The following is a 17,016-nucleotide window of genomic DNA, read 5'->3' as shown; positions in this document are numbered from 1 at the left end:
GGCTTACCCCACTGAGCCACTCAGGAGCCCCTCACACTTCACTCTTGAGTGTATCTTCATACATCATGCTAGTGAAATTGTCATAAATTAGAAAATTCTGATCAATGCTCACAGTCTTCAGTTAATAAAAAACAAAACAAAACAGTATACTTCAACTATTATAGTTTTACAGTGAATATACTTCTTTCAAACAAAAAGAAAATTTAGCTCTAGTTTATTTTGGGGGGACAAAATAATTATCAAAACCTATTATGTGTATATGTATATGTGTATGTATGTGAATATATATTTATACATTCTATGATTCGTAAGCTGTGAACGGGAAATACCCGAGGCTACCCAGTCTCCCCATTTCTGAAATCAAGTCGCAGGGTCTGAAAGGTACAGCCGTGAGCTGAACATGCTGAAAACCAGGGATGGAGTATGTGATTCTCCAGGCGAGAAACTATTTCCCGTTAGGCCTCTCTGATGTCTACGTAAGGTAAACACACACTGAACTAACATGAATCGGCTGTGGGGACCGGAGGAAGCCAGAAGCCCGGCCGGCGTACGGATGGAGCTCACGCGTCGGGCGGGGCTTACAGCGTTCGTCTACACGGGAGTTACTACAGGACAGCACGTAAGTTCAAATAAGCCACCACCACATCAGCATCATTCACACACTAATCAGACCTGTCACCCTTTTTATTTAATTAATTTTTAAATTTCCTCTAAGACAGTGCCTCAATCTCTCCTCGGTTTCTCGGGCCCTTAACTCTTTTCTGTTACTGTACTGGTGATGTATTTTGTACAACATCCCTTTCCTGGGCTTGTTTCAGTATTTTTAGGCTGGGTTTGTGTTTTTGAAGAGCACCGGGGATGTGAGTTTCCGGAAAGAATACCACGTTGTATCAGAGGGCAACGTCGCCACGACGACTTATCGCTGGTCCAGCTGAACTCGCTCCCGGTTCAGGTGCTGTCTGCTCGGCCTCACCATTACAGAGTTACTGTTTTACCCTCTCTGTACTCTGCTGCGCGGCCTTGAGTCACTGAGTTCAGTCTGTACTTAAGAAGTGGGAATGAAGCTCCAGCTCCTTGAAGAGGACCGTCTACATATAACATCTGGAATTCTCTGTAAGGAGGATTCGTCCCTTTCCCCCGCTGATCCATTTCATCTCGCACTCCTACCTTCTCCCCCAAGTAGCTCTACGTCCAACGTGGGGCCTGAACTCACAGCCCCACACCAAGAGCTGCAAGCTCTCCCTGCTGAGCCGGCCGGGTGCCCCGTACGTATGTACTTATACCAACATGGGCTAGTGGGTATTTACCATATTCTTGACATTATAATCTGATACTGTCATTACTAATTTTGTTACTGACACTATTCCTGCTTTGGCCACTGGAAGCTATCTCAGGATAATGTCCAGAAGGTAACTGGCAATTCTGTAACATACGGTATAATAAGCAGATTTTGGATATTCTAACAGGGTACCAACTAATGTACAATGAATCTATCTCCAAATTATGTCTAGAAAAAAATATGAGCTGAAGACTAAGGTCAACTTAAAATAACAAATTTTAGGGGCACCTGGGTGGCTCAGCCAGCTGAGTGTCCAACTCTTAGTTTTGGTTCAGGTCTGATCTCAGGGTTGTGAGATCGAGTCCCATGTGGGACTCTGCTCAGCGGGAAGCCTGTTTGGAAAGCTCTCTCTCTTCAAAATACATAAATCTTTAAAAAACAATTTAAAAACTACAACATTTAGTTACACTCTTTTCACATTAAGAACAATTACATGACACTGGAAACGAACACCTCACTGACAAGATGCAAATATTTTCTTGACAATGTGCAATGACAAGAAATGATAAACCAGACAGAACTGCTATGGAGTTTAAAGCTGTAAGAATTTTAAGTGCGTGCACTTCCTCAGAAATCTAACATTCATCACCGCACACAGCACGGAGATCACAACAGACAGCGCGGGAAACCGAACTGTCCGCCCTCCGTCCTCCGTCCTCCGTCCTCAGGCGGCCTTTGCAGCACCGGACGCGGACCGCAGACCCCTCGGACCCCGGCGCGCTCCCTGGGGCAGCGGTGTCCCTTTCATGGCTTCCACAATCACGGCTGGAACAGGCTGACCTTCAGGCCACGCTCCCTTCCAAGCTACGAACCTCCATATCCCACCGGCCAGCGCCGAACCCAAGCCCGTCCTGCGCCCAGGCCCCTCCCACGCCCCCTCGCAGGCCACAGGGCGGTCCCACCAACCCCTGAGGACAGGGATCTGGCTGACTCTCTAAAATCTCCCTCTTGCCTATTTTTTTTTTTTTTAAGGTTTTTAAAAAGATTGTATTTATTTATTTGACAGGGAAAAAGGGGAGGGGGGACACAAGTGGGGCAGAGGGAGAAGCAGGCTCTCCTCCGCGCAGGGAGCCCGACTCGGGGCTTGATCCCAGGACCCTGGGTCACGCCCTGAGCCGAAGGCAGACGCTTAATGACTGAGCCAGCCAGGCGCCCCTCCTCACCTCTTTTTAAAATCGACTTCTATGCCTTCTCCATCACTACCTTAGCTCAGGCCCCCATGATATTTCGCTGGACAATTCCCAAACTGGCGCACCTGATACCTGTCCAGCCTACCTACCAGAGTACTTTCCACGTAACTTCGGCAAAGCATTCTTCTTCTTTAAAACCTTTAACTTCCGGGGTGCCTGTGTAGCTCGGTCAGATGAGCGTCTGTTGGGCTCCCTGCTCAGCAGGGAGTCGGCCTCCCTTCTGCTTCTCCCCCTGCTCATGCTCTCAAATGAATAAATTAAAAATAAACAAACAAATAAATAAAACCTTTAACTTCCCACTGCCCATACGGTAAACTCTATTAAACTCCTTTGTATCTTAGACAAACAGAGGTTTTCAGATCCGTCTCCTGCCTATCTTCGCAGCCTCACCTCCCGCATCCCACAGCAGACCGCTCGCACTTACCCTAGCACACCAGCAGATCTCCAAGACCCTGAAACGCCAAACAGCCACAGCAAGTGTCCACCCTTTATTCTTTGCACGCTAAACACATCTTTCTAGCTCTTCCTGAGTCCCTCTCTTCTCTGCCCCCAAAACATGTTGTGAATACCTCAATTTTAGGAGTTATCAGGAATTGTTTTTTAAGATTTTAAGTAATCTCTACACCTAATGTGGGGCTCGAACTCACAACCTGGAGATTAAAAGTCACAGGCTCAACTGACTGGGTCAGCAAGATGCCTCTGGGGCTATCGATAATTATCTGTATACACGTCTATGTCTTCTGCTGAACAGTAAATTCCTTGATGGCAGGAAATTACATTTTATTCATGCTTGCATTCCTTGCTCCTGGCAAACAATAGACAATAACTATGAATGGGCAGGGTGTGGGGTGGGCGGTGGTTGGAAATGCCCGGGTGGCTCAGTCAGTTGAGCATCTGTCTTGGGCTCAGGTCATGATCTCAGTGTCCTGGGATCGAGCCCCACGCCAGGCTCCCCACTCAGCGGACAGTCTGCTTCTCCCTCTGCCCTTCCCCCTCTTGTGGTGTCTCTCTCTCTCTCAAATAAATAAAACCTAAAACAAAAAAATTAAGACACCTTTCTATCCACTTACCAAAAGAGTGATTGTGAAGGAGATAGAGAGGCTTCAAGATACAAGCTAACAGAAGAATTCAGACTTTTGATATAATAAAGAATTTATCTGTTCTTTGTCTCAGATTCCTGGCAAAGAGCTTCAAAACCCCTTAGAATTTCCTGAGTGACAGAAGTGTCTTTGTCACGCCAAAGAAGGGACTTTAGGTGGGTCCCAAGATCGCCTCACTGATGGGGCAGCTCACTAGAAAGACCAATTGCAGGAGTAAGGGACTGAGATTTGGGGCCAGCCCAATCTACAGTGGGTGGAGGGGGTGAGAGATGGGGCTCCATTACACAGCCAGTGATTTAATCAACCATGCGGATGCAGTTAAGCCCAACCAAAACTCTAGCCCCACAGGCCCAGTGTTGCACCTTAATTGGTGAACCCGGTGCTGTGCCAGGAGGGTGACACACCCAGATGCCACAAAAAGAGGGCACGGAAGCGGAGTGTCTCCTTTTCCACTCCAGACGTGGCCCCATGAATCTCTTCAATTCCTGACCTGCATCCTTTGTAACAAAACTGTAACCCTACGTACGGTGGTTTCGGTAAGTTCTGAGTCGTTCTACCAAAGTATCAAAGCGGAGAGGCTGTGGGGACCCCAAATCCGTAGCAGGCCAGACAAGAGTGTGGATGGACAGGGGCGTGGAGACTTGTCCTGCACAGTAGGGGGGCTGAGTCTGTGGAGGTCTCGTTATGACAGAAAATTCGTGTCAGAACAGTGACTTCAGAGAGATCTTAATGGTTTTGTTATTTTTTTTTAAAGATTTTATTTATTTGACAGAGAGATCACAAGTAGGCAGAGAGGCAGGCAGAGAGAGAGGAGGAAGCAGGCTCCCCGCTGAGCAGAGAGCCCGATGCGGGGCTCGATCCCAGGACCCTGAGATCATGACGAGCAGAAGGCAGAGGCTTTAACCCACTGAGCCACCCAGGCGCCCCGGTTTTGTTATTTTTTAAAGGGGAAGAAAACAAGTTCTTATTCTTATTCTTTTTTTTTTTTTTTTTTTGACACAGAGAGAGAGGGAGAGATCACAAGTAGGCAGAGAGGCAGGCACAGAGAGAGGGGGAAGCAGGCTCCCGGCTGAGCAGAGAGCCCGATGTGGGGCTCGATCCCAGGACTCTGAGATCATGACCTGAGCCAAAGGCAGAGGCTTAACCCACTGAGTCACCCAGGCGCCCCACAAGTTCTTCTTAAAGCAGGCATGTTTCCCGTATCAGACTATCTCGTCTCCCGAGGACCCTGACACCAGGATGGCATTTATTCTTCCAAGCCCACCTCCTGTAAGTGGTCTCTCGGGCGACTCTAACGCTTACGCAGACAATTCACTCGACCACCTCGTCCGTCCTCTTGCTCACCTTTGACTCATCCCCCCCACCTTTTATACGTTCCTTTTCATAACCCTTAGAGGCCACAAACTAAAATGTTCCTTAGAGACAGATGCCCTGCTTGAACACATGACCCAGGCCAGGTGCAGCACACGACAGGAAACTGAGGACTTACGGCCACTGAAGAATGCATATCCCAACCAAGGTCATGGCAGGGCGGGGGGGGGGGGGACTGCTCCCACTAAGTGACACACAGCCACTGATGTCATCCAGGAAACGTGGATTGACTGTTGACAGATGTTCTGACTTTTCTTCTGAAGAAGAGCAGACTTCTGAACTCCTATATGAAATCTCCAGATTTTTACACTTAAGCAATACATTTTTTAAAAACAGAAGAGATCACAAATGGTCGCGGATAAACCAGAGGCTGATGGCGGTCAGTCACTACCTTCAGAATTGCAGGTCCTCGGGGCTGCCCCAGGCCCCCCTTCTCACTCTGCACGCCCTCCTGACAGGAACTGCCTGTCGCACGGTGGTCCGACGGCGGACACGCAGACGTTCGTAAATGTATCACCTGCTTCTGCTTCTACGGTACAGGGGACCGGCTCACGCATGGCCGTAAAGAGAACACCAGGACGATATGGAAACTGCGCGAGGCCACACATGACTTTTCAAAGCACATTAATGTTCTGAAGCACCAAGTTAACGGTGGGAGAGAATACATTCACACAAATGAAACGGGGAAAACCATCCCATACTCCTCTTCTCGGCTCCAACTGGCCAGAGTCTGGTCGACAAGAGCTTATCCTGTGGGTTCCCCGACCTCCGGGCAGAACAGCCAAACGAGGACAATGGGGCAGAACCAGCTCTACGTGGCGTCATTCATCTGCCACGACACACTGTGTGGCTCTGCCTGAGCAGCTTCAACCCTTCTATAGTCCCTTCGATCAAGTTACCTTTTCCCTTTTCCTAAAAAAGTTAAAGCCTATGCTTACCGGAGTATTTCTTTATTTATTAAACAACTAACTTGTCTTTTTAACTGCTGCTGGAATTTTCTAAAATTATTTTTCTTGGCGCTCTGGTTACAGAGTCGCATACATTTGGTAATCTGCTCCCGGCTTTATCTTTTCCAGAAGCCCTTTTGTTTTCAGTGAATGATACTGACAGTTTCCCAAAAGCTCACAGTGGAATGCTCCGATCTCCAGCCCAAACATCTTTATCGAGCTCCAGAACTAGATCTCCAACTGCCTGCTCAGTACCTCCACGTGAATGTTCTAAAGGCGTCCCAAAGGCGACAGAGATTAAAAGAGCAAACTGCTCTGGAAATGTGTTCTCCTCCGGCAGGCGCCAGACTCTCCAGTGTGCCGGCACCGGCCGGCCAGCACGCTCGCCTAAGTGCCACCGTTTCCTCCAGACGGACCCCTGTGCCGCCGACAAACTGGTCCCCCTGTAGCTGTTTCTCCCCACTATGGTTCAGTGTTCACACATGAGCCAGAATGATCTTTTGAAAACACAAATCTAAAATCAACATCCCTCTGTCCCTTGCCTGAGCCTAGCATAAAACCTCAACTCTCTGAACACGGTCTGGCGTCTTTACTCACAACTCTGGCACCGTGCTCTGTGTCCCTCCGGCCACAGGCGACCCGCCGCAGAGTCTAACTCCAAGCTCTTCATCTAGGACTTCAAATGTGCTCTTTACTCAAACCCCATCTTGGGAAGCCAGTGGCTTCTCGTCCTTCAACTTTTTGTCCTGAAGCCGTAACTAGTAACTTTACCTAAGTATTTGTTGAATGAATCTAATTATAAGTTTAGGAATTTTTTTTCTCTTTATTACATTGTTAAAAACTAAAGAATGCTCAAGTGTCTCAACCAAAATGGCTTTCAGTTCTTCAAAGTTCATGAATAATGAACATCAGGAGCAAGAACTTATCTCTGAGGGTTTATCATTTCCTCTCACGCAGGAGTTTTCCACCTTTGGGGGACTAACACCACCAACTAACATGTGTGCACTTACTACGGGCAAACCCCTTCCCTGCACACTGTGATCTCATTACTTGGCCTGATTGCCTTATTACCATTTCATAGGAATGGATACAGAGGCTTAGAGAATTTAGAGAATCTGATGAAATGTATGGATTTTCTCCAGAGAAGCACACATAAGCTACATACACATCATTTTATTTATAACAAGAGAGGCTCTACGGACTCCCTAGGGTTAAGTTACAACCCCCCCCAGGGCTGAGATCTCTGATAAAGAACTTCTGATTAGAGATGCCTTCTACAGGGTCAGGCAATGTTTCCTGCATCTCGTTTTCTATCTTTATTTCAATTTTTTTTCCCTTTCAATTCTTAAGATACTTTGCAGATGTTACAAATGTATTTATTATCTAGATTTGCTTCATGTCATTTTATATGCAACTGAAGCAGCTTTTATGAAGATACCTAGAGAGAACTCTGCAGAATGACGTCCCTCTGAATTCTTTTTTTTTTTTTTTTTTAAAGATTTTTTATTTATTTGTCAGAGAGAGAGGGAGAGAGAGCGAGCACAGGCGGACAAAATGGCAGGCAGAGGCAGAGGGAGAAGCAGGCTCCCCGCCAAGCAAGGAGCCCGATGTGGGACTCGATCCCAGGACGCTGGGATCATGACCCGAGCCGAAGGCAGCTGCTTAACCAACTGAGCCACCCAGGCGTCCCCGTCCCTCTGAATTCTGTCACCTTTTGTGAAGCTGGTGATTCTGAATGCCTAGATTTTTGTTCTGAGGCATATAGGGTTACCAACTTTTCTTCCTATAACATAACATCACTTGTGATTATTAGAATGGCATGTATCTTGAAAGTCCTGCACAGCTCCTAACATATCTATGAGCCATTTTTCACAGAAGAAACTGTGTAATGGCCTTTCTGCATAAGAAAGAATCATTTTTCCTGGTTTCCAAAAGCTGAGCGTTACTTGTTTTTATAATGGTATCTCTTCTCAAAATTCAAAATTATTGCAAAGATATACCTTACCTTACTTCTCACATCTACTGAAAATGAGAACTTTGAAGACAACATTTCACATTTATTTATAGAAACACAAACCAAAAACCAGGAGCTCTATTAAAGGTCCACATTCACGTATCAGGCAACCTGTAGGCAGAATATCCTCCTTTTCCCATACAAATGACAAGGAAACAATAACCCGCTTACCTGTCATGGTCTGCACTGCCCTTTCGCCGGAAGGCAGTGGCTCCTTCCTGTGAGGCCGAGCTAGCGAAGTGTCCTGTGCGGAAAACAGTCCAGGGCTGTCCGTTACTTTCTTCCGGCCGCTGGAGTTAGGGTTCGAAACTCTGCAGCTGCCTTGCACTATTGCACTTGTGAAAAGGTTCGTATGTTCATCACTGCTGGCCGGATCAGAGTTGGGAGTGAATCCTCCAAGGGATAAACTTGGAGAACTTTCCGAACAGTCAATCTGTAAAGGCGTCTGGAGTCCCAGGGCCAGTGGGCTAGAATCTGAAGGCTCTCGGTGAACCCACTGCTCTTCTCTATTTATTAAGCTTTTGGAAGGAGAGAGATGAGGGCAGGACATATGACATCGGTGCTTTTCCTTGTGTTTGTATCGCTCTCCAACAGTTTCCTTTCCAAATCGATAGCGCTTCAAAGACTCCAAAACAGACCTGGAAGAGCCCGCGTCCATGGAAACCTGGGGCTGCTCGGAAGAGCGGTGTTCCCTGTGCTTGTGACGGTGCCTGTGCTTGTGCTCGACCATCCACCCGTAGGCCATCTCGGGAGGGACGCTGGGGTAGGTGCTCATGGAAAGGAGGGGAGTCCTGCTGGTTGTGAGGAAGGCCTCCTGTCGAAGCAGCTTGTGTTTTTTCTTATGGTATTTGGTGGGATTGAGCAGTAGATGACCAGCATGCATGTAGGAAGGGGGCGGAAGGGGGGGCGTGAAAGAAGGAGAAGGAGGAGGAGGATAGAGCGCAGGCGGGTACCTTCCGTAGTAGCCCAGCCCCAGGGGGGTGGCCGCCAGGGGTGAGGGGGAATAAGGCATGCCGTAGGAGGGGTAGAACCCGGTACTGGAAAGAGGAAAACTAAGGCTGTGCATGAAGGGCATCTCAGCCATTGCCTCCCTCATCTTAGGAGGCCTCCCTCTCTTCTTTTTCAGATCAGGTTTCCGAATGTAGTGCAAAGGGTCTAAGGGGAAGGAGGGGTGCGCATAGAAACTGTTAAAATTGATTCGAAAAATAGTGGGCAGCAGGTCTCGCGGGATGAAGTGGTGGCTTCGGTGGGTGATTCGAATCTCACTCAGGCGACTTATCAGCTCCTCCAGGTCCGCGATGAAGTCCGGGTCCTGCCTGCTTCGGAGCTGGGGGTATTTCTTTTTTCGTTTTCGCTTCTGCCTTTTCATCTTGTCGTAGCTGAGGTAATCGTGGGTCCGGCGCTTGCACTTATGCTTGTGTTTTTCTTTCAGGCCGCTCAGGACTGTGGTGGTCTCAGGGGGAATCAGAGACACGTGTTCGAAAGAATGCCTCCTCCTCTTCTGCCCACAGAACTTCTCCGCTCTGTCTGACGTGCTGTTATTATCTGTCCCAATGCCACTGTCGCTGGGGATGGTCTCATCGCTGTGAGACTCGCTGATGGGAGAAGGAGTTGCTTCCTTCAGAGAGGGGAGCTCACTCAAGTGCGAGGGAGAATTTGGCAACAGGGTCGGGGGAGAGAGTCGCCTCCTCCCCTTGGTGGCCTTCTTCATGGCCAGAGTCTGAATCACGCTGCCCCGGCTGGAGTGTAAGTGCAAGTACGGCGTTGAGCTGGGCTCCACGAAGCCAGCGTCGCTGCTCACGGGGCTCTGGCCTCCGCTGGTCCCGGAAGACTGAGAGCAGACGGGCGACGGCAGCGTCTCCGAACCGCTGGCGGACGAAGGCAGCAGAGGGGGGAGTATCTGTCCCAGCGCGGAACCGGCCGCCTGCTGCGCAGTTTGCTCAAGGACCGCAAGGCTGCTGGGGCTGCCGGAAAGGATGCCATTTAAGACAGTTTTGGGTTTCCGACCCCTTCTCTTCCCTATGTAAATGGTTCCTTTCTTGCTGACATTTATCTGCTGGCCCAGCTTAGAGCCGAAGGTGGCGGCGAGACTCGACACTGTGTTATGGAGCTTGGATTGCACCTTCCCCTTATTACTGGATTCTACAGAGCTTGACAGGATCTGATTCAACAGCTTCTTCCTCTTCAAAGTCTTCATTTTATTGATTTTGCGGATAATTGTCTTCATGAACTGTCCATTGTTTCTCTTGGTAATTTTTTTATCCGGCTCCATCTCAAGGTCACTCATGCTGCAGACGGTGGGCCTGTGACTGTCGTCCAGATCGTCCAGGTCCTGAAGCTGGTCCTCACTCTCAAAGAAATCACTGCCGCTTCGATGGTTGTCACTCTCCGACTCCAGCTTGCTTGGACTCTCAGTGGCAACGAACGGGGCCACGGAGAGAACAGGTGGCTTCATCTTGACCGGTGACCTCATCTGCCTCTTAGGTCGGCCTCGTTTTTTCGGAAAAGGAGACACAGAAAGACTTTGTTTGAAGGAAGGAATTTCAATTTCGGGCTGCAAAATTGGGGGTTCCTGTTCCTCCTTAGACTGCAGAGAGAGAACTTTGGAGGCAGGGATTTTCAAAGTCCTCTTAGGCGGGCCTTCCAGCTGTGGCATCTCCTTTGCTTTAGGTCGCCCTCTTTTGGGCTTATAGATACCGGACAGGAGGTCACTAGAGACGCACATGCTGGAGGGCAGCTTGTGAGCAGCGAAAGCCTTGGGCGATGTCTTTTCACTCTCAGCTAAGAGAGCGAGAGATGGCGCTGCGGACTTGCTCAACTTTGGCAACCGGCGTTTAAGGAAGTCATGGTCAACAAATGAAGACGGGCCGATGTTTTTCATGAACTTGGCTGGCTCGGCAGTACCGCCTGATAGTGAGCCGCACGAAACGTTTTTGAAAAGCTCCGATCTTTCTAGTTCTAGCCCTTTCGGAGACCGGCATGTGCTTCTTGCCACCACTTTAGTCCACCGGGGTTTTCTCCCTTTCCTTTTCTTTAGCGGTTTGGACTGCAAGCTGGGGCTCAGGCTTTCGGCAACCGGGCAGTGTTTGTCAGACGCACTTACCGCCCCGAGTTTCAGAAAGGGCTTGTTACTGAACAGACTAGTGAAGTTAACCACGGAGGGCGTGATCGCGTGAATACTGGACTCAGAAGTCAAAGGTGGCTTTTTTCCCAGGGAAGAGCTTATTCTTGGAATATCTATGTGTGTGGCTTTTGAATCAGCTAGCTCTTTATCGATTCCTTTACATTCCATGTTCACGCTGTGACCCGCAGACCTGTGACCGACGTTCAGGTGGGCACTTTCTGCAGGAAACTGCTTCTTGCCAGCAGATCCGGAGATGTCCTCCAGCAAGTCCGTGGGAGGACTCAGAAGCAACGGATGAGGGGCCAACTGTGAAGACATTTCAGGGGGACTTCTGGTTAAGGGGTTACCCGATGCAGTAGGTGACGGGGAAGGGAGGCTGCCCTCCCCCGCCGCACTGAAAGGGGACTTTGCTGTGGACATGTCAGAAGCAGCTCCCGTCTGGAAGTCCGGAGAAGTGCAGTACACGGGAGCTTGCTTTTCGTGCTTCGAGGTTTCGTACGGCCCCCGGTCACTGGCTGAAAAACTGTCCTGCTGAATGCATGTTCCCTCATTAAACATTTCCTTCTCCAAATTAATGATTTCTTTTCGAACTGAGAACTTCTCCAATATGCTTTCTTTACTCTGCCGTATGACATTCTTCTCAAAAGTTTTGCTGGTGGTACTATCTTTCAGGGATTCCGGAATTCCCTGGCTTTCATGACTACTGACGTTTGTACTACAAGAAGCCTTAAGTGGCTCCTGAGTGGGGAGCAGTGCTTCGGCCTTAAGGTTTATGGCGTCTGGACTGACCAGTCCCGCCATAGAACAACTCACTAGTTTCTTTCCCATGTCCTTAGTCACTAATCCCATTGCGGAACTGGCTACGATCTTCTTCGCACAGTCCTTGGCCACCAGGCCGACGGTGGAACTTAACTTCTTGCCCAAGTCTTTATTAACCAGTCCGACCACAGTGCCGAGTCCTAATTTCTTTCCAGATTCCTTATTCACTAAACCTGGAACAATACCAATTCCTAGCTTCTTTCCTGAATCCTTGCTCAGCAGCCCTACTGTAGTGACAGTCCCTGGCTTCCGGCCCAAGTCTTTATTAATGAATACGGCTGCACTGCCAGCTCCGAGTTTTCTCACGGAGTCCTTGTTGACCAATCCTACTGTTGCATTAAACACCGGCTTTTTCCCAGGATCTTTAGTTACCAATCCAACTGCTGTGCTGATAGCTGGTTTTTTTATTAAGTCCTTATGTATTATTCCCGCTACAGAGCCAACACCTGCTTTCCTGATCAAATCCTTGCTAACCAAGCCCGAAGCAGTGCCAGTTCCTAACTTCTTCGGTTTAGCCTTGGAAGACTTAGAGGGAGGACAAGTTGCAATGAGCTGTGCCAACTTCTCTGTTACACTCGTTCCTCCATTAAGTAATGCTCTGTCCTTTAAATCAGGATCCCGGCTACCAACCAGAGTCGAGGATGCCGCGTTAATGTAATCTGTCATTTCTGAGTGCATCGGAGAAAGCTTCTTGGACAGAGGACTGTGGGCTCCCTGCGAATGAAGATGCACGCTCTCTTCAGACTGGCATTCAACGGCTGCGACATCACCTGTTTTCTTGTACAACTTGGAAGGGTCCTAAAATTTGAACAAGAAAAAGGTTTCAGAGAGAATAAACCTATCACTTCAGGTCAGCATTACAAGTGAACAAACCGACTGATCACATATCAGATCAAGGTAGGCAATGGCGCTATTCGAAAAAAGCCTGGCGGATGTAACACTGTGCCTCAGGATGAGAGCTCCTCTGCTGCTGTCGGAGGCCAGCAAAGTGTTCTGTCTTTGCTGAATTCCAACCCTCCATACAAACCTATATCTATTACTCAGCATTTAGAAAAACCCCTATTATTTTTTGACATTGTTCTAAAAAGGCAGATTACCAGTCTACTCTTACTTTAAACTGAATAAACACACATTAGCCTACAAATGCACTGTTTTTGAAAAGAGAAGAATTGTTGGTCACAATATCCCATGGTCCTTTTGTTAAAATAATTGATCACTGCCTACCTCCTTCACTGTCTTCAAAGATCCCCACCTAGCGCCGTATGACCCCCACAGCCACTCCTTCAGCTCATGCTCCCTCATGGTCCTGAGTGATTAGTCACTCCAGTTCCCTCTTCAGTGACAGGAGTAAAAAGGACAGTGAAATACATTCATACTTTCTTTCTTTCTTTCTTTCTTTTTTTTTAAGATTTTATTTATTTGACAGACAGAGATCACAAGTAGGCAGAGAGGCAGGCAGAGAGAGAGAGGAGGAAGCAGGCTCCCTGCTCAGCAGGGAGCCCAATGTGGGGCTCGATCCCAGGACCCTGGGATTATGACGGGAGCCGAAGGCAGAGGCTTTAACCCACTGAGCCACCCAGGCGCCCCACATTTGTACTTTCTTTAGAATGTAGTTTTATATAACATTTTAGGGCTACAAATAACTTTTAAATCATTAAAATAAATTGTTATCCAGTTCACAAATCCTCACCATATACTTTACAGGCAAATTCATGACTTCACACACCAATCTGTTTTACTTTTGGATAACAATAAAGAATTGTCTTCTAGGGCGCCTGGGTGGCTCAGCTGGTTAAGGGTCTGCCTTCCGCTGGAGTCATGGCCTGGGACTGAACCCTGCATCAGGCTCCTCGTTCAGGGGGGAGCCAGCTTCTCCTTCTCCCTCTGCCTGCTGCTTCCCCTGCTCATGCTCTCCCCTTCTCTTGCTCTGTCAAATAAATACATTAAATCTTTTAAAAAAAGTGATCTTCTTTCCATTTCCTCTTTTTTCCTTCAGAATAAATTTTTTTTAAACTGAAGTATGATTGTCAGAAAGAGTTCTTTTTAGCCATGAAAGAGGAATGAAAGACTTGAACAAATGGAGAAACGTACTGCATTCATGAAAAGACGACAAAAAGATGACAATTCTCCCCTAAACAAATTTACAAATTTAATACTATCCCAATAAGAATACCACCAAGATTTCTTTCAGGAATAAGAAAAATTATCACATTCATTGGAAAAAATAGACAAGCAGGAATAGCTAGCAAAATCTTAAAAGAAGAAAAGCTAGGGCACCTGAGTGGCTTAGCTGGCTAAGTGTCTGCCTCTTGATTTCAGCTCAGATCATGATCTCAGAGTTGTATCAAGCCCAGCATCCGTGGAGCCTGCTTAAGATTCTCTCTCTCCCTCTGCCCACCAACCCAAACATAAAAAGAAGAAAAGCAAGGGGATAACTACACCAAATGTTAAATTATTCTTTTTAAAGATTTTATTTATTTGACACAGAGAGAGATCACAAGTAGGCAGAGAGGCAGGCAGAGAGACGGGGGGGAAGTGGGCTCCCCACTGAGCAGAGAGCCCGATGTGGGGCTCGATCCCAGGACCCTGAGATCATGACCTGGGCTGAAGGCAGAGGCTTAACCCACTGAGCCACCCAGGCGCTCCTGTTAAAGTACTTTTTAAAGCTTCTATCATGAAAACAGTATGGCGCTGACACATGAAAAGACAAAAGACCCACTGGAACAGGGCAGAGCAACAAAACACAAATTCCAGTACCCAGACATGAACTCTATGTAACATGGTATGACTCCTACAGCAGGGAGATCAGTAAGAACTGGGAAACTACCACCTACATAACTAGATCTCTGGAATCCCACTGTGGGATTATTATTCTGAGACACACAGGCAGAAATATAATGGATACAGAAAGTAATAAAATGTACACTATGTTTTGAGATTTTATGTCTTAAAAATGTTGTTTGTGAAAAATGTTTTGTTTTTTTTTTTAAGTTAGTTAGTTAATTTATTTATTTATGCAATCTCTATATCCTACGTGGGGCTTGAACTCACAACCCTGAGACCAAGAGTCACATGCTCCCCCCGAATGAGCCAGACAGGTGCCCCGACCACTCTTTTAATAGCAAATCCCTAAAATGATTATCTACAGGCAAGTGGCTGAATAAACCAAAGTGTATCTGCAGAACAGAGCACTATGGAACACAGTGCTGTGATTAACTTCAAGAATATATTGTTAAATGAGAAAAGCAGGATAGAGGAGTATGAACATATGCCTGATTATATTAAACATGGAAGAAAAAGAGCAAAGATGAATGAAAATGGTGATGTATGAGGGAGGAAAGAAACCCAGAAGTTAGAGCTCTCTGCATTTGCTTATAGTAATTAGTGTTTTAAATATTTAAGAAACAAAATTATATCATACAGAAAAATATTCCAAATCTCTAAATATTAAAAACAATGTAAACAAACACATCTACCAAATTAACTACATAGCTACATGGAAGGCAATTATTTTGAATTATCTTTTAAAATATTTATGTATTTATTTTAGAGATGAGAGAACGAGTGTACAAGCATGAGTAGAGGGAAGGGCAGAGGGACAGAGAGACAAGCAGACTTTTCACTAAGCTCAGAGCCCCACACGGGGTTCAGTCCCACGACCCTGAGATTATAAAAGCATTTCGTTATGATAAATTTCAAATTAAAAAGTAGAGTGGCTAGTACAAGTGAAGAGATACATATCCATTACTAGGATCACCTTGTACATTTCCAATCTGGTACTTGGAAACAGTCTGTTCCCCAAGGAACTCTGGTTCATTTTAATGGGAAATAGCACATAGAGACCATAGTCTTGAGTGTTAGAGGTGTTCACTGCCACTGGAATTTCACTGTATAGGCCATTTGAACAAAATAGGGGTCTTCCTAAGAGTGAAGTAAGATCTGCTTTTCTGCAACTTGCATTCACTGATCTGAGTCTTACCTTCCCAAACTACATACAGTAAGTCTGACTGCTCTAGTTTCCAAAGCTTTTCACCCATCTGAACTCAGTCAGCATATTCAACCTGCCCCTGAGCAGTCTCATGTCTCTTCTGGCCATTTCCTGAAGGCTGAGTTTGTTTCTCAATACTCCTCTTTACATTGTGCAAACTACGGAAGAACATACCACCACCAACAGCTGATGAAATCAGAATTAAGGGAATGTAATCACTGGTTTTGGATTAGACTCCTACAATTTTGCTCAAGAGAAAACAGACTTCTTTGACAGTCTCCTGTACAACTTATGTTAAACTTGTAATTAAAGAAGCCTCTTACATTTTTTTCCCATTCTATTAAGAATCAATATTCTCATTCTGTACTTTCACAGTTACTTTTTAAAACTTAAAAATTAAGAGGTTTTATTATTCTAAGTATTTTAAAATACATTTGTATCTGAAAACTGCAGCATTTCCAATTTTAAAACTGACCTAAATCTGTCTTGTATAAACTATGTGCAATAACATGGATAAGCTTACTAACAGTAGTGAAGGAAGGAAGCCACTGTGTACTATACAGTCCTACTCAAATTAGGTTCACAAACAGGCATCACTAGTTACACTATTACTAGCATTACTAGTTACACTATTAAAAGTCAGAAAAACTGTCTCTCCCAGTATGAGGTAGTATGGTATGTCCTAGGAGTAAAAGAAAAGGAGCATGAGGAGGGCTTAATGGGTCCTGGCAGTGTACTCTCTCTTAATCTGAATAATGGCTAAACGGGGTGTCTGGGTTTGTGAAAATTCACTGAGCTGTCACACTTATGAATTAAATGTAGTTATACTTCAATAAAAGTTTTTTTAAAAAAAGATTTTATTTATTCACTTCACAGACAGAGATCACAGGTAGGCAGAGAGGCAGGCAGAGAGAGAGAGGGGAAAGCAGGCTCCCCGCTGAGCAGAGAGCCCGATGCGGGGCTCGATCCCAGGACTCTGGGATCATGACCTGAGCCGAAGGCAGAGGCTTTAACACACTGAGCCACCCAGGCGCCCCACTTAAAAAAAAAATTTTTTTTTAAATTCTGCCTAAAAGTAGAGATATATACAGCTCCTGTAAGCTGCTATAGGACTGGAATTGAAG

The 17,016-nt window shown here is 46.5% G+C and overlaps 1 protein-coding gene across 7 annotated transcripts in view; it reads right to left on the bottom strand.

Annotated features, from left to right (window-relative positions):
• ASH1L (ASH1 like histone lysine methyltransferase) overlaps positions 1 to 17,016 on the bottom strand; it is a 193,359-nt gene that overhangs the window by 111,077 nt on the left and 65,266 nt on the right. For 6 of the 7 annotated variants that reach the window (XM_047703838.1, XM_047703836.1, XM_047703840.1 and 3 more), the window contains one exon: positions 8,133 to 12,702. The exons of the other annotated variant lie outside the window; for it this stretch is intronic. In XM_047703838.1, coding sequence (XP_047559794.1) covers positions 8,133 to 12,702 — 4,570 coding nt within the window. The remainder of the gene's footprint in view (positions 1 to 8,132; positions 12,703 to 17,016) is intronic. 7 annotated transcript variants of the gene reach the window in all.

This window comes from Lutra lutra, chromosome 15, assembly GCF_902655055.1.
Source record: "Lutra lutra chromosome 15, mLutLut1.2, whole genome shotgun sequence".
NCBI classification, from domain to species: domain Eukaryota; kingdom Metazoa; phylum Chordata; class Mammalia; order Carnivora; family Mustelidae; genus Lutra; species Lutra lutra.
Note: the sequence above shows the minus strand (reverse complement) of the source record. Positions and strands in the feature narration are given on the sequence as shown.